At 39.2% G+C, this 22,235-nt stretch overlaps 1 protein-coding gene across 1 annotated transcript in view; it reads left to right on the forward strand.

Annotated features, from left to right (window-relative positions):
- Positions 1 to 22,235, forward strand: part of LOC126176530 (aromatic-L-amino-acid decarboxylase-like) — a 102,557-nt gene that overhangs the window by 44,252 nt on the left and 36,070 nt on the right. The window contains exon 2 of the mRNA XM_049923686.1: positions 19,324 to 19,437. Coding sequence (XP_049779643.1) covers positions 19,324 to 19,437 — 114 coding nt within the window. The remainder of the gene's footprint in view (positions 1 to 19,323; positions 19,438 to 22,235) is intronic.

The raw sequence follows: 22,235 nt of genomic DNA on the forward strand, positions 1-22,235 counted from the left end.
TTGGGAGAGCCAGTCCTAACAAAATTCTACCATCTGGTGAGCAAGATGTATGAAACAGGCGAAATACCCTCAGACTTCAAGAAGAATATAATAATTCCAATCCCAAAGAAAGCAGCTGTTGACAGATGTGAAAATTACCGAACTATCAGTTTAATAAGCCACAGCTGCAAAATACTAACACGAATTCTTTACAGACGAATGGAAAAACTAGTAGAAGCCGACCTCGGGGAAGATCAGTTTGGATTCCGTAGAAATACTGGAACACATGAGGCAATACTGACCTTACGACTTATCTTAGAAGAAAGATTAAGGAAAGGCAAACCTACGTTTCTAGCATTTGTAGACTTAGAGAAAGCTTTTGACAAAGTTGACTGGAATACTCTCTTTCAAATTCTAAAGGTGGCAGGGGTAAAATACAGGGAGCGAAAGGCTATTTACAATTTGTACAGAAACCAGATGGCAGTTATAAGAGTCGAGGGACATGAAAGGGAAGCAGTGGTTGGGAAGGGAGTGAGACAGGGTTGTAGCCTCTCCCCAATGTTATTCAATCTGTATATTGAGCAAGCAGTAAAGGAAACAAAAGAAAAATTCGGAGTAGGTATTAAAATCCATGGAGAAGAAATAATAACCTTGAGGTTTGCCGATGACATTGTAATTCTGTCAGAGACAGCAAAGGACCTGGAAGAGCAGTTGAACGGAATGGACAGTGTCTTGAAAGGAGGATATAAGATGAACATCAGCAAAAGCAAAACGAGGATAATGGAATGTAGTCGAATTAAGTCGGGTGATGCTGAGGGAATTAGATTAGGAAATGAGGCACTTAAAGTAGTAAAGGAGTTTTGCTATTTGGGGAACAAAATAACTGATGATGGTCGAAGTAGAGAGGATATAAAATGTAGACTGGCAATGGCAGGGAAAGCGTTTCTGAAGAAGAGAAATTTGTTAACATCGAGTATAGATTTAAGTGTCAGGAAGTCATTTCTGAAAGTATTTGTATGGAGTGTAGCCATGTATGGAAGTGAAACATGGACGGTAAATAGTTTGGACAAGAAGAGAATAGAAGCTTTCGAAATGTGGTGCTACAGAAGAATGCTGAAGATGAGATGGGTAGATCACATAACTAATGAGGAAGTATTGAATAGGATTGGGGAGAAGAGAAGTTTGTGGCACAACTTGACCAGAAGAAGGGATCGGTTGGTAGGACATGTTCTGAGGCATCAAGGGATCACCAATTTAATATTGGAGGGCAGCGTGGAGGGTATAAATCGTAGGGGGAGACCAAGAGATGAATACACTAAGCAGATTCAGAAGGATGTAGGTTGCAGTAGGTACTGGGAGATGAAGAAGCTTGCACAGGATAGAGTAGCATGGAGAGCTGCATCAAACCAGTCTCAGGACTGAAGACCACAACACATGTACTGAGATATCATTGTAAATATCTGCAGTTTCCTAAACAGTTTCCTGCATGTGTGCCCTGGTTGCATACAACTCATGATGACTATAGCTCTCATCTGAGCAATAAAAACGTTATCAAGAGCTGGTTGCCCCAAAAGATGATTCTGAAAGACAAAAGAACATAGAAATGTCCAAAATAAGCAGCTCTTATGGCATCATCATGTGTCGTCGATGCAATTATGCCTAAGGCAAATGTTCTAGAATGTAACCTTTTTTCTAAATCTAGGATATGGTTGGACCAATTTATTTTGCAATCTATGTACACACCCAGGAATTTTGCTGAGTCAACTTGCTGTATTTGTTGTCCATTACATTCTATATTTATATCACCTGATTCTTTATGTGCTATTTGAAACTGTACATAATGAGGGTTTTTTTATATTCAGAGAGAGTGCACTACAGTTAAACCATTTCAGAAAGATACATATTTTACCTGTAGGGGCCTTGCAAAATGCCAAAATTACAACTGACTTATTATTTGCAATAATTTCTGTTCCACAGGCTTCAAAGTGAGAATCTGCACTGTAGGTACTTATGTTTACAGATTTATATTTTACGTAAGTTTTAACATAGATTGCAGTGCCTCCTTTCTCCTTTATAGTTCTACAATAGCTGGCTGCTAATGAGTATCCATCAATTTGAGGCATTTCAGTTCCACTTGTCACATGGTGTTCTGTTAGACATATTACTTGTGCATGGTTTACAGATTCAGCATCATTAATGTCAAGATTTAGAAGCTCAAATTTGCTTCTGAGACCATTGATGTTTTGGTGGAACACACAGAGTTTACTGCTACTGATATTTCTGGTTCGTTGCTACACTTTGATAGTTTAGAATCTCCCCATAAACTCAGACTGTTTGGCAAATTATTACACCTCAGATTATCACCAGTCTTAACACTTAGCCTAAAAAAGGCTAAGAAACAGAGTGCTGATGTCTGTCTAATGATATTGTCCATTAGATTACTTCTGAATGCTTATTTTCTATTTCACTCAGAACTTTATTCACTACATGTCATTTTCCCATGTCATTTAGATGCAGTCCATGAATTGTGTGAAATTGGCAGCCAATATTGTTTATATTCACTGTAGTAATATTTTTGAAGTATTTAACAATTGATTCACTTTGCTCAACATCTGCACTTATTTCATGATTCACACATGACCATTGTGGTAGATCATGATAATGCGGGATGTTGAGAACAACAACATTATTATGAGTTAAGTGACTCAAACATTTCTTTATTTCATGATGGCATTTGATGTTTCATTTTTAAAGATATCATTCAATCCTCCAATTAGCACAACGTAATCATTTGAGGATAACTCACCAACTTCTGCCAAGTTTGCATGTTTCCTCAATTCAGTTAAACCTAGACATTGCTTGATGAATCTCATAGCAGCTATCACTGTATATGCCTCATTTAGTATATGAGAGCCAATTCTGCACCCACGGCTGTCAGCAATAAGTGCCTCATTTAGTATATGAGAGCCAATTCTGCACCCATGGCTGTCAGCAATAAGTATCAGTTTTCTTCTTAATTTTTCTTCCTTGGAGCCTTGAGACTGTGGGTGACACTGACGGAGTAGCTGTGTGTTGGTCAGACTGATCATCTTCAGAGTTGTTATTCACCTTAGCACTACTTATCTGAGTGTCTGTTGCATCTGATCACCAGCCATGGTGACTTGTATGCACACATTTCATTTCAATTACACTGATAAAAGTTTGATTTTATCTTGGGACTGTCCCAGTTGGTCAATGTGTGCATAGGAAAACAGTAATATCAGAAACTGAGTCCACCTTGATGCAAAACACCTTGTTATTTGTTTATTTATTTATTATCCCAAACTAGTTTTGGCGCCAAATATCACCATCATCAGTGGTTTTTTTTAATCTTATTTATTGTATGTTTTTTAAAGTTTGTTGAAGAGCTTTACTGGAAATGCCAGGCATGGCATAGAAACAATGGTTTTATCTTAGAACTCTCCCATTTGGTCCATGTGTGCATAAAACAGTAATAACAGAAATTGAGTATGCCTTGATGCAAAACACCTTGTTATTCATTTATTTCTTTATTATCCAAGGCAAACTTTAAAAAAACATACAATAAATAAGATTGAAAAATCCCACTGATGATTGTGATATTTGGCGCCAAAACTAGTTTGGGACAATAAATAAATAAACAAATAAGAAGGTGTTTTGCATCAAGGTGGACTCAATTTCTGATATTACTGTGATAAAAGTTTAATAAAGTTTAATATAAGGTGTGTTTTTTAAGTAAGGTCCGTTTTGTTGTAGACAGTAGTAGTTTGCATGCATACTGCAATGAGCACATGCGCCATGTACTGGCATGCCTCAGGAACAACTGTGCTCAGTTTCAGCTCTGTAGCTAACCTGTACGGTTCTGTTCTGTGCTTCCAAAATGTTTGAGACTATCAACTTGCCCACCACTCAGTGATACGGTTTTTGTCAGCAAGGGACCTGTCTGCTGCAGAAATTCATCAACAGATTTGTGAAGTGTATGGTGATACTGTTATGAGTAAAAGCAAAGTGATTGAATTCAAAGATGGCCATGACAACGTCCATGATGAGGATCTCTTCGGTCACCATTCTTTGGTTACAGACAATTTGGTGGCTTCAGTTGAAGCAAGGATTTGTGAGAACAGGAGCTTCACAATAACAAGTCTCTCAAATGAATTTCCTGATGTGGTGAGATCAGTGCTTTACAACATTGTTTCTGAACACCTAATGTCCAGGAAACTGTGCTCCTGTTGGGTCCCAAAACTCCAAACAGAGGACCACAAAAACCAAATATTTGAGTGTGCGATGAAGTTCTTGACTCATTATTATGAAGAAGGTGATGACTTCTTGAGTCAAATTGTAACTGGAGATGAAACATTAGTTTTGCATATCACACCTGAATCGAAGCGACAGGGCATGGAATGGAGACACACACACTCACCTGTAAAGGTGAAGGCCAAACAGATTCTGTCCCAAGACAAAATCATGGCATCCATGTTTTGGGATAGGCATTGTGTTTTGTTGGTCGACTTCATCCAACTATCAATGCAAAAGCATACTGCCAAATCCTGAGAAAGCTATGCAGAGTGATTCAAAACAAAAGACACAGCATGCTGACAATGGGAATTGTCCTTCTCCAAGACAATGCAAGACCTCACACAGCAGGTCAGACCCATGATTTATTGGACAGTTTTCGCTGAGAAGTTTTAAGCCACCCACCCTACAGTCCTGATATTTCACTGAGCAATTACCATCTGTTCCTCTACCTCAAATAGCACCTCAGTAGCAACCATAACAATGATGATGACGACATGGAAACGGCAGTGAACTCTTGGTTATCGGAGCAGGGGGCAAGTTTTTATGAAGAGGGTATTTTAAAATTGGTGGAGAGGTATGATACATGTTTGAACAAACTTGGCAACTATGTCAAAAAACAGTTAAGTATGTACTTTCTGAAAATAAATTTACTTTTTTTAAATAACCTTTCGTTGTGTACTTATGCTCAAATGGAGTTTACTAAAAAAATACACCTCGAATAAATATCATCACATGTGACAACAGAGTCAAGAACAAAAATACACACAACATACACACACACACACACACACACAAACCATTTTGACCAAAGCTTAAAACGATCCCCCCCCCCTTTTTTTTAATAGGCTTCTTCAGAAAATATTAACATTTTTTTTCATTTTGTGTGTTTTAATGATATAAAGTATCTGTGTAAAACAAAATTAACATTATACTCATTGTAAACTTTGCACTTATTAACTGTCTTCATCTTGGTAATACAAGGAGGAATAAAATTTTAAAAAAGAATTACTTGCATTAATTTGTATCTTCACCTCCTCTTTTGATTACTGTCTAAGTCAGTGATTCCCCACCTTTTGAAGTCCATTAGCCCTGAGTTTAATTAGATATAAGTGATATACTAGCTAGTACCCTCTCCTCTTACCCATCTCCTCACCCCCCCCCCCCCCCCCAATCCACCAATCCAGCATCAGCATAAATTCTAAATAAACTTTAGAATGAAAAAACTATTACTTTTAACACTTCCCTGTTCAAAATTAAGATAAATAAATGATTTTTTGCCATGAACTAGGGATCAATGAGATGAGATGACTGGAACTACTTATTTCTAACAATGCTTTTTTATCCGTGCATTGTGAGTGCTACCAACAACTCCTTTTTGGAAAAGGAAGCTAACTATTCACATTGAGGGCAGGCACTAGTAACAAAACATGATTCCACTGCACCACTCCTCTCCTTACTGACATTCATTTCAGCCACATCCCCCATATCCATTTAAAATCAACAAAATTAAAATTTTTTGCAATATATTTGTTTTATGTAAATCACTTAACTTCAGGACTCCTTACTTCTGAACTGGCAGAAATTGAAAGCCTTCAAGCTGTGAATGACCACTGATACTCAAAATAATAATAGTAATGTGTAGGCACTACTGCATTGTGGTACCCATTACATACACTGAGGTGACAAAAGTTTTGGGACACCTCCTAATATCATGTCGGACCTTCTTTTGCCTTAGTGCAGCAACCTGACATGGTATGGGCCCAACAAGTCAGAAGTTACCTGCAGAAACATTGAGCCATGTTGCCTCTATAGCCATCCATAACTGCAAAAGTGTTGCCAGCGCAGGATTTCATGCACAAACTGACCTCTCAGTTATGTCCTATAAGTGTTCAGTGGGATTCATGTCAGGTGATCTGGCTAGCCAGCTCATTCACTTGAATTTTCCAGAATTGCGAAGAATTATGGCCCAGTGACATGTCACATTGTCATCCACTATAATTCCATTGCTGTTTGGGAATATGCAGTCCATGAATGGCTGCAAATACTCTCCAAGTAAACGAACATCACCATTTCCAGTCAATGGTCAGTTCAGTTGGACCATGTAAACACAGTCCACATCATTGTGGAGCCACCACCAGCTTGCACAGTGCCTTTTTGACAACTTGGGTCCATGACTTCATGGGATCTGCACCACATTCGAACACTACCACCAGCTCTTACCAACTGAAGTTGAGGCTCATCTGACTGGGTTATGGTTTTACAGTTGTCTATGGTCCAACCGTTAAGGCCACGAGCCAAGGAGAGGTGCTGCTGCCAATGTCATGCTGTTACCAAAAGCACTCGCATCGGTCATCTGTTGCCATAGCCCGTTAACAACAAACTTCAATGACAACTCCTAATGGAGACATTCATCATAAGTCACACACTGATTTATATGGTTATTTCAAACACTGTTGCTTTTCTGTTAGCAGTGATAACTCTATGCAAATACCTCTACTCTCAGCCATTAAGTGAAGGCCATCAGCCAGAGAGTTTTCTGTGGTGAGAGGTAATGGCTGAGATTTGGTATTCGTGGCACACTCTTGATTCTGTGGATCTGAGAATATTGAATTACCTAAGGATTTCTGAAATGGAATGACCTATGCATCTAACACTAGCTGCCATTCCATGTTCGAAGTCTATTAATTCCTGTCATGTGGTCATAATTATGTTGGAGACTTTCCCACATGAATCACCTGAGTACAAATGGGAGCTCCACCAATGCACTGCCCTTTTATATCTTGTGTATGTGATAGTACGACCATCCGCATATGTGCATAACATTATCCCATGACTTTGACACCTCAGTGCAGTTACTCTTGTGCTGTCAATTAGTTCCTTTATTGTTGTGAAGTGCATAATGAAGCAATTTCTAGTCTGTTCTGGGAACTACCAACAACTCTGAAAACACATTTTATATTTCTGCATATTTGATGTATAGTACAAAGAACAAGGTACGTGTTTAGTGGGCACACTATGTGAGAAAAAGATTTGGCAGCTTTCAGAAGGAAATTTATTTCTTATGCTTGTAGGAGAAACATGTGCACAAACAACAACACAAACACACACACACACACACACACACACACACACACACACATGCACATGCACATGCCTGTCTCTCTATATTGTGCTGACTGTCAGATCTATCCTGGTCCAGATTGAGTGTACTGGGCTGAGGATGGGGTGCCGGTTGGGATTGGGTGAGGGATGGTGAGAGAGGGGAGGCAGAGGGAGTGGGAGGGAAACATCTAGTGGCTTGTGGGATAGTGGGGATCCATCTGTGGGCTATATAGGGGTGCACATAGAGAGGACAGGTGCAGATGGCTGGGCAAGTGATTTCACAGAACAGGGTGTGAGATGGCAACACATAACTAGCTGGCATAGATTGGACAGGGGTGCTGGGATAGGGGATGGGAGCTATCCTCACAGTACATCGTTTGTTCACATAACCTCTGTAGCCTAAACCTAAAGTAGCCCATTGTCCCCCCACCACCACTCCACTCAATTGTGTGTGTGTGTGTGTGTGTGTGTGTGTGTGTGTGTGTGTGTGCATGTGTGTGTGTGTGTGTGTATACATGGGCCATCCCCTGTCCCAGTACCCCAACCCAGTGTGTGTCAGCTAGTTGTGTGCTGCCATCTCATGCCACAGTCTATGAAATCGCTTGCCCAGCCATCTGCCACCTGCCCCCTCTACCTGCAGCTTAGCTACCCCACAGATGGCTCCCTACTCTCCCATGGGCCACTAGACACTTCCTTCCTATCCCCTCCCTGCCTCCCATGTCTCTCCATCCCTCACCCCATCCCTCACCCCATCCCACCCTGCACCCCCACCTCATCGCAGTACATTTACTGTGAGCATGTGTGTCTCTGTATGCATGTTTCTCCTACAAGCTTGAGATAGGAATTTCATTCTGAAAGCTAGCAAAGCAAAGCTCTGTACCTTTTGTTTGTGTACCTGTCTACAATGCAGCACTTCATCTTTTTGTTGAGTGGTCTCTTTTATTCCTAAATAATTCATTATTCTCAATCAGAACTTCCCTGTATTATTGTTCTTACATTCATGAGAAAAAAGGCATTGTTTTTATATAAGTGAGCAGCAGTGAAATTTATAATCTTGCTTCTCTCAGATATTTGTCTGTTGCTTCTGAATATGTCACAAATTTCTATCACTAAAATTTATCATTACTAAAATTTATAATTTTGGATGTCACAAATATTTGCCAGGTTCCTCTGAATATCTTATAATCACCAAGGTTGTGGCTATAGTGAGACCTGAGAATATAGCTGTTTTTTCTGAATATATAGTGGATTTCATTTCTATATTTACATTTGAATATGGTATTATTTCTTCATATCTTGCTCCCAAACATGTCATCTGCCTGCTGCTCTCTCACTGACTGAGTAGAACCAGGAGCTGACAGACCTCCTATCATTTCCATCGTACCTCATCGTGCAAGCTGACAACATAGCTGCATGAAACACGTAAGTAAACCACTGGCTTCTGTCTTGACTTCTACCATCTCCTGCAGAAATGTGTAGTGTTTTTGAGTATTTGTTCAATATGAGACGTAATTCAGTTCAGACTATAAATGCATTCAGGCAAACTGCATTTGAAATGTAGTAGATATTCGCAAGAAGCAAAGGTGCATGGTATACCTTCCCATGATTGGCAGCAGGATGAGATTTGTCACCAGCTGACCACACCCCTCTCTACATTCTACATCTACATTTATACTCCGCAAGCCACCCAACGGTGTGTGGCGGAGGGCACTTTACGTGCCACTGTCATTACCTCCCTTTCCTGTTCCAGTCGCGTATGGTTCGCGGGAAGAACGACTGTCTGAAAGCCTCTGTGCGCGCTCTAATCTCTCTAATTTTACATTCGTGATCTCCTCGGGAGGTATAAGTAGGGGGAAGCAATATATTCGATACCTCATCCAGAAACGCACCCTCTCGAAACCTGGCGAGCAAGCTACACCGCGAAGCAGAGCGCCTCTCTTGCAGAGTCCGCCACTTGAGTTTGTTAAACATCTGCGTAACGCTATCACGGTTACCAAATAACCCTGTGACGAAACGCGCCGCTCTTCTTTGAATCTTCTCTATCTCCTCCGTCAACCCGATCTGGTACGGATCCCACACTGATGAGCAATACTCAAGTATAGGTCGAACGAGTGTTTTGTAAGCCACCTCCTTTGTTGATGGACTACATTTTCTAAGGACTCTCCCAATGAATCTCAACCTGGTACCCGCCTTACCAACAATTAATTTTATATGATCATTCCACTTCAAATCGTTCCGCACGCATACTCCCAGATATTTTACAGAAGTAACTGCTACCAGTGTTTGTTCCGCTATCATATAATCATACAATAAAGGATCCTTCTTTCTATGTATTCGCAATACATTACATTTGTCTATGTTAAGGGTCAGTTGCCACTCCCTGCACCAAGTGCCTATCCGCTGCAGATCTTCCTGCATTTCGCTACAATTTTCTAATGCTGCAACTTCTCTGTATACTACAGCATCATCCGCGAAAAGCCACATGGAACTTCCGACACTATCTACTAGGTCATTTATATATATTGTGAAAAGCAATGGTCCCATAACACTCCCCTGTGGCACACCAGAGGTTACTTTAACGTCTGTAGACGTCTCTCCATTGATAACAACATGCTGCGTTCTGTTTGCTAAAAACTCTTCAATCCAGCCACACAGCTGGTCTGATATTCCGTAGGCTCTTACTTTGTTTATCAGGCGACAGTGCGGAACTGTATCGAACGCCTTCCGGAAGTCAAGAAAAATAGCATCTACCTGGGAGCCTGTATCTAATATTTTCTGGGTCTCATGAACAAATAAAGCGAGTTGGGTCTCACACGATCGCTGTTTCCGGAATCCATGTTGATTCCTACATAGTAGATTATGAGTTTCCAAAAACGACATGATATTCGAGCAAAAAACATGTTCTAAAATTCTACAACAGATCGATGTCAGAGATATAGGTCTATAGTTTTGCGCATCTGCTCGACGACCCTTCTTGAAGACTGGGACTACCTGTGCTCTTTTCCAATCATTTGGAACCTTCCGTTCCTCTAGAGACTTGCGGTACACGGCTGTTAGAAGGGGGGCAAGTTCTTTCGCGTACTCTGTGTAGAATCGAATTGGTATCCCGTCAGGTCCAGTGGACTTTCCTCTGTTGAGTGATTCCAGTTGCTTTTCTATTCCTTGGACATTTATTTCGATGTCAGCCATTTTTTCGTTTGTGCGAGGATTTAGAGAAGGAACTGCAGTGCGGTCTTCCTCTGTGAAACAGCTTTGGAAAAAGGTGTTTAGTATTTCAGCTTTACGCTTGTCATCCTCTGTTTCAATGCCATCATCATCCCGGAGTGTCTGGATATGCTGTTTCGAGCCACTTACTGATTTAACGTAAGACCAGAACTTCCTAGGATTTTCTGTCAAGTCGGTACATAGAATTTTACTTTCGAATTCACCGAACGCTTCACGCATAGCCCTCCTTACGCTAACTTTGACATCGTTTAGCTTCTGTTTGTCTGAGAGGTTTTGGCTGCGTTTAAACTTGCAGTGAAGCTCTCTTTGCTTTCGCAGTAGTTTCCTAACTTTGTTGTTGTACCACGGTGGGTTTTTCCCGTCCCTCACAGTTTTACTCGGCACGTACCTGTCTAAAACGCATTTTACGATTGCCTTGAACTTTTTCCATAAACACTCAACATTGTCAGTGTCGGAACAGAAATTTTCGTTTTGATCTGTTAGGTAGTCTGAAATCTGCCTTCTATTACTCTTGCTAAACAGATAAACCTTCCGCCCTTTTTTTATATTCCTATTAACTTCCAAATTCAGGGATGCTGCAACGGCCTTATGATCACTGATTCCCTGTTCTGCACTTACAGAGTCGAAAAGTTCGGGTCTGTTTGTTACCAGTAGGTCCAAGATGTTATCTCCACGAGTCGGTTCTCTGTTTAATTGCTCGAGGTAATTTTCGGATAGTGCACTCAGTATAATGTCACTCGATGCTCTGTCCCTACCACCCGTCCTAAACATCATTCATCCTAGTTCTCATCAAAGCTGATGTCATTGTGGCAGTGTACTAGCAGTTGATATGGGCAGTCCATTTTTTTCAGCTTCTGAAGTTTGAGGCATTTGATTTTCTTCGTACTTGAGAATTTTATTTTTCTTTATTTCCCCATGCCAAGTTACAGTTGGAAACCTGAAACAAAATAATATGCTAAGCTGAAAGGTAGGCATAGTTGGCAGTTCCAAACAAATATGCATTCAGAACCCAAATACCATGCACCAAAAGTGACAATAGGTAAATGGAAATGCTGTGTGCTAGGGCCTCTCGTCGGGTAGACTGTCAGCCTGGTGCAAGTCTTTTGAGTTGACATCACTTTGGTGATTTTCATGTCGATGGGTATGAAATGATGATGATAAGGACAACACAACACCCAGTCCCTGAGCGAAGAAAACCTCTGACCCAGCCAAGAATCAAACCCGGGTCGTTAGGTAGGACATTCCGTCACGCTGACCACTCAGTTACCTGGGTTGAACACTGACATTAGGTGACAGCTATGGGATCTTGGATAATATTCTAATACTAGAAGGTGATGGTGTGTATGTGAAGTGGGTGTCAACTTCTGAATCTTAAAACTGCATTTCAACACCAAAAGCTGACACTGTGTATGTGCAGTACGTGTCAGCTAATAAATCTTAAAGCTAACCTAACCTAACCTAACCAACAGTATTCTCTATATGCATTAGGCATCAGCATTTTTCCACCTTCCAAAGTTTGAAGCATTTGATTTTTCAATTGATGGAAACTTCAACAACTGCATGGAAGTGACTTATTAAACAGAACTAGTTTTGTGACAGTGCAGTCACATCTTCAGCTACCAAACAGTTGACCTAAAGAAGACACAATAACCATAATTAGAACTATTTTAAAACATAACACAAGATTGATGAAACTCTGACTAATGTGATGTATACAGACCTTTCAATACATAACATACTTAAACATACTTAATACTCCATAAGGGTAACAGAAGTCTCCTATCTTCCAGTGTGGAACCGGCATCACTAAGTACTCAACCATATATACTATCATATAAAGACAAGATGTTGTTTTCATTGTCACCAAAAATCTTGAAAAGCTCCTGACTGATGTATTTCAGATTTTTACACAATGCTCTAATAAACATATGATGAACATAAGCAAACACACACACACACACACACACACACACTAACATCGAAAATGTTATTAATAAAAAGTCTCAAATCATTCTTGACTGATTTACTTCAGATATTTACATGTACTGTAGTACATATTCAGTTGTACATAGGCTATATCTATTCTAAACTAAAATGTACTGGTTTTTTCTTAAAACTGATTCTGAGAAATGTGCTATCCTGTACTGTGCTGTGAAAATGTGTGGTTTCATTTTTCTTTATCACAGTCAATTTTAAGTATGATATCAAGTCATTTAAACCATTAGACAAAGTGTTTCTCCCATATATACTCTTTCCCCATGTATAGAATTTTAAACAAAAGTGTTACACAATAATGTGCTGTTACATTTCCTTTCTTACAGCTGGTTTTAACATAAAACAGAAAGATTGAATTTATGGCTTATCAACCAATAAACAAGGCTGAAGGTCAGAGAGAGGGGAAAAGAGGAGATGGACAAAGAGGGGGGAGGAAATGAGCATAGAAAGGGGAAATGAGGAGATGGATAAAGAGAGGGGGAGGAGGAGATGGATGGGAAAGGGGGTGGGGAAGAAGGGTGGAGAGGTGGGGGGAGGAGCTGACGGTTGGAGAGAGGAGAGAAGAGGAGGAGATGGAAAGAGAGAGGGGGAAAGGAGTTAGCATGTACATCCAATTCCCATGCATATTTAGCATTTGCAAAGCATTGTGCGGTTCACTAGTCATGAAGAAAATAGCCAGAGGAAGATGTGGCCCGAGGAACAGGGCTAGTTGAATAAGAACCACATTCTAAACATGGAAGCAAGCCCTAACCCAAAACAAGCTTACTGAAAATATGTAGGAGCCTCCTCTGGGGAAACTGCACAGTGGTGCATGTGTGGGAACCAGAACTGACCTAGTGAGTCAAGTGCTACCAGTTGACACAAGAAGCAAAAGAAAAGTGTCAAACTAAACCAATGTAAATATGCTGGTAAGCATTGGAAGATAGGGAAAACTCAGTAGGAACCAAAGGTGTCAGGAAGCAATTCATGATTAATAAATAATTTTGATACAGCAGTTGCAGTTTTCGTCTACTGAAATATAACATCACAGCTGTGATTGCCCCTCGTATCAAGTGATTTGCATTTGATTTTCTTCACACTTAAGAATCTTGTTTCCCTGTACTTTCTCCATGCCAGATTATAGATTGAAACCTGAAAGAAAATAATATGCTAAGCTTGCAAGCAGTGATAAGTGACATTCCAAACAAATATACATTCAGAACTTAAATAGTATGAGGCAAAACTTGACAGTAAGTGGTGGCTACTGGATCTTGGGTACTATTCTAACACTAGAAGGTGAAGGTGTATTTGTGCAGTGGGTGTCAGCTATTGAATCTTAAAACTACATTTTATCACCAGAAGACAAATGTGTGTGTGTGTGTGTGTGTGTGTGTGTGTGTGTGTGTGTGTGTGTTGGGTGGACAGTAGATGTCAGCTATTGGATCTTAAATATTCTCTATGTGCAGTGGGTGTCAGCTACAGGAGGGTGGATGTGCAGAAAATGTCAATCACTGGAGTTGTAAGCTACTGGAGATGTGTGTCAATGCACATGCACAGACATCAGAAACTCTAACCATGATGTCAACTAATCAAGTTGAGACTTGTTTCAGCATATTCTAGCTTATTCCAACAAGCAAAAGCAATTAATCAAGGGGTTCAGATTAATAAAGTCAAGGTCTGTTGCCACCAGAAGCTGACAATGTGTATGTATAGTCAGTGTCTGCTACAGGGGGTGTGGAGTTGTCAGCTACTATGTGTGTCAGCTACTGGGGGTGCCAGTTACTTGTCAAACGGGTGTGTCAGCTACTGGGGGTGCCAGTTACTTGTCAAATGGGTGTGTCAGCTACTTGAGGGGATCAGCTACTAAGGAAAACTGTATTTCTTTCATTCCCTCCATAGCATTGTATATAGAATATTATAATGTTGTTGCCTCATTGAAGTAAGCATTACAGAGAGCGGGGGGGGGGGGGGGGGGGGGGGGGGGGGGGGAGTGTAGTGGAGAGGAAATTAACTGTGGTGCATAAATCAGAGAGATGAAATCTGATGATGATAATGATGAGACAGGTATGGAAATATTGTACAAAATACAACTTGCTGGAACAATTCTCATCTTGATTAGTTGACACCATGGTTAAACTTGCTCACACCTATGCACATGCATTGATCAACACTCCAAGCAGCTGACAGCCACAGTAGCTGACACCCACTGCACATACAGAATATTTTAAAGATGCATTAGCTGATACACACTGCACATACATGTTGTCAGCTTCTGGTGATGGAGTAGCTAACACCTACTGTCAGGCACGTACTATTTGAGGTTTGAGTGCACATTTGTTTGGAAATGTTAACTGTCGCTATCACTTCTTGCCAGTTTACATCATTATTCTGTTTCAGGTTCCAACTGTAAGGTGACAAGAGCAAAGACAAGGAAAAGAAGATTCTCGAGAATAAAGAAAATCAAATGCTTCAAACTTTGGATGCTATAAAAAATGGGATGCCCATAGCAAGTGCTAGCAAACTGTAAAGAGTTCACAGAACAACTCTGATGTATACAAATTGTGGAAAATATCCAGTTCAAAGACAGATGAGTTCCTCCTGCATATTGGATGAAGAATGTTAAGTTTGGTTGATCAAGCAGATTTTGGAGAGTCAGAAGAATGGATTACTTATTAATAGAAGTCATCTAATGTAAGGTGTCCCATGCTAATTGCATAGTTGAGCCTGGATACTCTATGCAAGGACTGAAAACCTGGCAGGAAGTGGATAGAATTGTTTTTTGCAAAGACACCCAAACATTACAAAAAAAAGTCCAGATACAAGGACTCCATCAAGATGCAGTGTTATTAATGAAATGTCATGGAAAGAGCATATACCATAAGTTGTGACTTAGAAGAAGAAGATGATGAAGAAGAAGACAGAGCAAGACAAAAATGTTAAAGCTAAAGAAAACAATGTACTTATGAAAGCAGAAGCTGGAAATATTGAGGTAGTAGAAGAAGGAGAGGATGATGATGAAGTTAATAACATAGATGATGATTATGAAAAAGAAGATGACAATGAGGAAGATAATGTTCATGACTGGAAGACAGTCTCCAATAAATTGCCAGGAGGTATTGAGTATGTTTAGTGGGATGACCCAAATGTACTGATAGAGTGATTAGTTTGCCAACTTCAGAAGGAGTATGCACATAAATGACATAACATCTGTTGAAGAGAAACTTCAAGAAGTATCAGTTATTGCTTGTTCACAATGGCTGTCAAAGATAAAGTGAAAGACAGCTGTAGAATGGAAAGCTGCATATTAGTACATTCAGCCAATGGAAAGACAATCACAAAATATGCATTTCACAAATATGAAGGATTTAAAAAAAAGTAAATGTAAGTAATTATTGCATGGGATTTTGTGTATCAAACAGCAGTTTTGAGAACATTAAAAAAGATCAATTTCAAAAAAGAACTAAACATACAGGCAAAATTATAGTGCCAATATTATAATCTGGGCACACTGTCAGCTACTGCTGTTACAATATAGTTTTAAGATCCAGTAGCTGATACCCATACTCAAGTTATGATACATACTCTGTCAACTTCTGATTTTAGAATACAGTTTCAATACTGAATGCCTGTTTGTTTGGGTCAACAATCACTGTCTTGCCTGTTTAGCATTATCAGCAAAGGATGACATACGTTTTATGGTGCGAGGTAACATTAATCCCCTTGCATTAAGTCGCTATAATGTTCAAATGACTCCAAATGTGGTTACTGAAAGTATAGCAACCCTCATTTCTTACCTGTATGAATATGTGTATTATTACTATTCAGTATGCAGTTTTATCAAAGTATAATCTAATCTCCAATGGGTGATGGCACATGTTGGCATTGCCAGCAGAAGTTGACAAATATTTTGTACTGCAAGATAAAACTAATACCTGAACGTAAGGGTTGCTTTAATGGTTGGCAATATCACGAGAAAATGGCAAATATTTTATAGTTCAATGTAAAGCTATACACCAGCATGTGAAAGACAGCTGTAGAATGGAAAGCTGCATATTAGTACATTCAGCCAATGGAAAGACAATCACAAAATATGCATTTCACAAATATGAAGGATTTAAAAAAAAGTAAATGTAAGTAATTATTGCATGGGATTTTGTGTATCAAACAGCAGTTTTGAGAACATTAAAAAAGATCAATTTCAAAAAAGAACTAAACATACAGGCAAAATTATAGTGCCAATATTATAATCTGGGCACACTGTCAGCTACTGCTGTTACAATATAGTGTTTGAGTGACATTAAAGTATAGCAACCCTTATTACTTATCTATGTGAATATTCATTACTACAGTTCAGTATGCTATTTCTTCAAAACATTGTGTAGTTTCCCTTGCTTGACAGCAGAAGATGACAACATTTTGAAATCAAGATGAAGTTAATACCTTAATGGGTGATCACTATAATGTTTGGCTGAATTTTATATTGGTTTTAGTGATGAGTTTTATACACTAATTTGATAATAACATTGTTAACTTTGGTAATTCTCTCCAACAAGTGTACTTTAAGCAATAGTGCCAATACTTGAGCCACCTGTGTTTTAATAAGCAATACAGATTGGAGCTAATGTTGCAGATAGTGTCAACATCTGTTGATGGAAGACATATCGAAGTAGGGAAATAAGTATCATAGAGTTGTGCATAAATGTTGTCCCATAGCATTTTATCAACAAGCAAGCTCACCTTACATAAGTTTGTGTTGATTCTCTCATAATCCTGGCAAACATAATGATGGCTCAGTTGTTATAATTATGCATACCTCCAGCTAGGCCACTAGAAACTGTGCAGAGTGGTACAGCTGCAAGTGTCAAGTCCCTTGGATAAACAACAGTGGCTAATTTGCATCAGCTCACTGATGTGTAAATTACTATTTGCTCTGTGGTGAACTTATTTATGATCATCATGCAATATTTGCCTATTTTCTGGTCACTGATTTGTACTTTGTTGTTTTCAGCTGTCAAGTTATAGCTTTGCCTATTGACAGATCTATGAAATGATACCCAATATCTGATAATTTCATTGTACTGGTAAAACCAGTAGCTGTACAACATTACAAGGTACACACCTTAGCTACTGCTGCACAAAGTTGTGTCATTTTTGGCACATGCAGTGGTGCATGTCAGAACGTGTTTCAGTGCTTCTGCAAATTATGAAATGAATAATGTGAAGGAGCAATGGATTTGCATCAAATTCTGTTTAAAGTTGAAGAAAACTGCAACTGAAACCCACCACATGTTGACAGATACATTTGGTGAAAGTGCACTGTGTCAAGCAAGAACATTTGAGTGGTTCAAGCACTTCAAGAGAGGCAAGCAGTGTGCATGGCTACAGCACTAGGAGAAAGGATGATCTTCACTACACAAGGTTAAATCTAACTTTGGCTCAGAAGGGGGTAAATTATGCTGCCACAAAAGTCTTTGGTCACCTACCTAATAGCATCAAAAGTCTGACAGATAGCCATATAGCATTTAAAAGGAAATTAAAACAATTTCTTAATGGCAACTCCTTCTACTCATTAGATGAATTTTTGGACATAGTAAGTGGGTAATTTTCACAACCCCCACAAAAAAGGTAAGAATATTAAGTGTCATGTAATTTTATTAACCTGGCATGTTCCACATCATTACGAAGTGTCGTATTCATGATCTATGGAACAAGTACTAATCTAATCTGTGGAAGATGATGAACATTCTGGTTGATTGCCAATTTGCACAACACTGGAAATGATCATGAAGGTGTGTGACATGGTTCATGGGTAACCAACACAGACAGTTCACAATGTTTGTAACGGGCTTGGGCTGTCGGTGCTGTACATGTCAATGAATTCTAGCTGATGAACTGAACATGAGATGAACTGTAGCGAAGTTTGTCCCTTGCCTTCTCAGCATCAAAGAATGAAAACTCAGCTTTCAGAGGTGAACTAAACTGCAATGAAGACTTGAAGAATGTCCAAAATTCTTAATCAGAGTCATAACAGGTGATGAATCTTGGGTCTCTTAAAGTGCATTGGATTCTAATGCACATCTTTTTTTTTATTTTTATTTTCAAGATTCTTCCAAAAGTTTGCAGAGTCCTGCTATCTGTAGTGGCAGCTTAATGCTATCTTCATGCCAAGTAAAGAACCTTGGGTGTCAGCCACTGCCCATCTTACAGAAGGAGGCACCAGAAAAAATAATGCAATATAAGAACTCACTTTTGAAAAGTCAAATACAGCATACATATTTTGACTGAATCTTTGCTAGTAAGGAAGCAATAATTCTGAAAGTCAATCATACCTCTTGATTGATGCTGATATAAGATTAAAGTTGACTAGGATATAGTCCAGTAAGACATGGCCTTACGACTCATTGATGAAAAAAATATATAAGTAAGAACTAGCACCTTTCACACTTTTGTTTGTAACAGCAGTGCACTGAATAAACATTACAATATCAGGCAATGAAACACTTGTGACAAATAACTGTTATAGACTCTTCTTTTATACTCTGTTCCAACATAAGACAGTATGTACCAAAAAAAGTTTACAGTTACATGCCTGTGGAATAACTGTTAGCTTGCATTTAGCTTTATATACCTATGTGCTGTCCAGTCTTTTGTGATGATTATAAGTACTATACTATTAATTCAATATCTATAAATCCACATACTATTTATACTAATTCTTATGTTTCGCAGGTCACACAATGGAATCATCCCTATTTCTTTGCTTATTTTGCAAGTGCAAATTCATATCCTGGGATTCTTGGAGACATGTTATCAAGTGCCTTAGCATGTCAAGCATTTAACTGGGTATGTCAAACACTCATATTCTCACTTACAGCAAATATAAAAAGGCGTGATTTCCAGCTGAAATTAATTTTAAGAGGATTTGAATTACCTGTCTTACTTTTAACATTTAATACCTACTTGTTGTGATGTAAAAGGCAGTGTGCAGTTAAAGTAGAATGAATATGTTATGACAAGAGTGCAGTTTGTTATGGATTGCACATAACCAATATAGAAAAGTTAGCAGACCTACTCAAAAAATGCAAAAATATATACTATAATTTCTAAAGATTGGCTATTGTATGAGAAAAAGGCACTTAAAACCATAAAGCATGCACTTAACGACATCAAACATACACTTAAAGGAAATGAACCAGTACAGAATAGACATTCCTTAGAGCCTTAAATGTTTTATTAGAATTTTTAACATGAACAGTAATAATTTTACTTTGGTAACAATTATTAGTTGCATGTTTACAGGACATTACTAAATATTTTTTCCAGATTTATTAGAAAAGTTCTCCTTTTCAAGTTTTGAAAGGTTCTCTACACCTCACCTGATGTTAAATGGTAGAATGTCATTACAGCAGTGCAGCTAGGAGAAATAAGCTCCAAATGTTTCACTTATTTATCTGCTAGTACCAAGTTGATATCACAAATAAAACAAAGCCCGAATTTCTTCCCTCCAGCTTTCTTATTTTTACAGGAAATGAGACCCCAACATCCCCCCAGTGGCTGCTCTTAGGTAATGAAATCATATTTCCAGACTAACCCAATGAGGCAGTGCATTTGTTAAGACACTGATCTCATATTTGGGAGGATGGAGTTTGCTCAGTCTGGGCATCCTGATTTAGTTTTTCTGTGGTTTTCCTGTATGATTTCAAACAGCTGCTGGTATGGTGGATCACCTGCCCTATCTTCATTGAAACATACTTATTCACTGATGAGCCAAAATGTTATGACCACCTGCTTAATAATTTGTTTGTCTGTCTTTGGAACAAAATGTATACTGATTCTGCATGTCAGAGATCCAACAGTTTGTGGGTAGGTTGGTGGAGGTATGTAGCATTAGATGTCTATGAAAAGGTCATGGAATTTGAGTAGATAAAGACTGATGACCTCAGAAGTTAAGGCCCATAGTGCTCAGAGGCATTTGAACCATTTGAGTAGGTAAAGGACCACCAATTTGCGTTGTGGTGATGGTGCCCAATAGTGACTCTGATGGGTTCCGTAGGATTTACATCAGACAAATTTGGTCACCAAGACATCAATGTAATGCTCCTCAAACCACTGTAGCACTATCCTGGCTCCAAGACATAGGCAATTATACTACTGAAAGATGAAATTGCCGTCAGGGAAGACATCAAGCATGAAAAGATGCAGGTGGTCTGCAGCTGTCAGCATCTTTGTGACTACTGCCAGGGATCCCATGCAAGTGCAGGGGGACATCTTTCATAGCATAATACTGCTCCCATCAGCCTGCATCCATGGTGCGCTGCATGTTTCAAGCCCCCAATGATGGCATTCATGGAGACAACCATCAACCTAGTGTTCACCCCAATGATGGCTTTCATGGAGACAACCATCAACCTAGTGTAACAAAAATATGATTCACCCAAACAGCTGACAGATTTCCATTGATTAATGGTTGAATCCCAATGGTCCTATGCCCACTGCAATCATAATTGATGGTGTTGTTGGGTCACTATGTGAACACATAGGGGTGGTTCTGCTGTGATGCTCCATCTGATAACCTTTTTTCACTAATTGTAAGGAAACACTTCCCCTGACCTATGTCTATTTGTACCTTATACTGGCAGAACGTATCCATACCACTAATACAATTAACTATATGTTTTCCACAACTAGACCGATGCATTTTAAAGAACATTCTTTGATAGCAATGGGTATTAATGCCTGAAGTGCCGCCCCTTTAGATTTGTTGCCTTCTGCGGTCAATATTTGACAGTTCTCCACAGGAAAGGTTGGTATGTGTGTTCACTTTTGTAAATCATTAAATAAACCATGTGAGATTACATTTGTCAATGCACCTGTATCCACTATAATGTGCATATCTAAATCAGCTATCCTGTCATTTATTAAGTCCTATACAGACTCTCTTCTGTTCTCTCCAAATTGTCTACATTTTTGTGACACAAGTCCTCCTTGATATTTACTTATTTGTCATATCTCAGAGAAGAATTAGGAATTAATTGTTCACTCCCATCCCCTTTCATGATCTGCAAACAGGGGCCTGTCGCAACGTGTTTTGGTTTTACTGATTAGTAGGCATTTTTTTTTTCTTTTTTTTGGGAGGGGGTGGGGGTAATCATGTCACCTACACTATATGCACAGTGTGGTCTTGCTTTCATCAATTTATGTTTTGTCATGCCCATGAAGTAAATTAATTAAATTCTCTTTGATCTTGATCTACCTTCGCCCCATACGTAACTGTTGTTCCACTGGTTTAGCTACCAAGAGATGGACTGCTTGACTGTCTACCACTGGTCAGCCCTTGTCAATTATTATATTGGCTGTTACTGGCCACCAGGGTTACATTTTGAATCTATTGTCTGAAACTGCTCTGTTCTGTGTATACTGGTCCATTGTAATTAGGATTGTGGTTTACTTTAAAATCTCATTTGTGTCCTTGGTTTCCCCAGTTACAATAGTTACCTCCTGTGTGATTATTATTATAGGTGGTGGTACAGGTGCCCACCATGTTGATTGCATCTGCAATTACTACTTTGCAGTCACTATTTCACTAAGGTTCACTTTGCACATTATTTTTCTGGGCTTGCAACAGCCCCTCTTCATAAATC

This window comes from Schistocerca cancellata, chromosome 3 (assembly GCF_023864275.1).
Source record: "Schistocerca cancellata isolate TAMUIC-IGC-003103 chromosome 3, iqSchCanc2.1, whole genome shotgun sequence".
Taxonomy (NCBI): domain Eukaryota; kingdom Metazoa; phylum Arthropoda; class Insecta; order Orthoptera; family Acrididae; genus Schistocerca; species Schistocerca cancellata.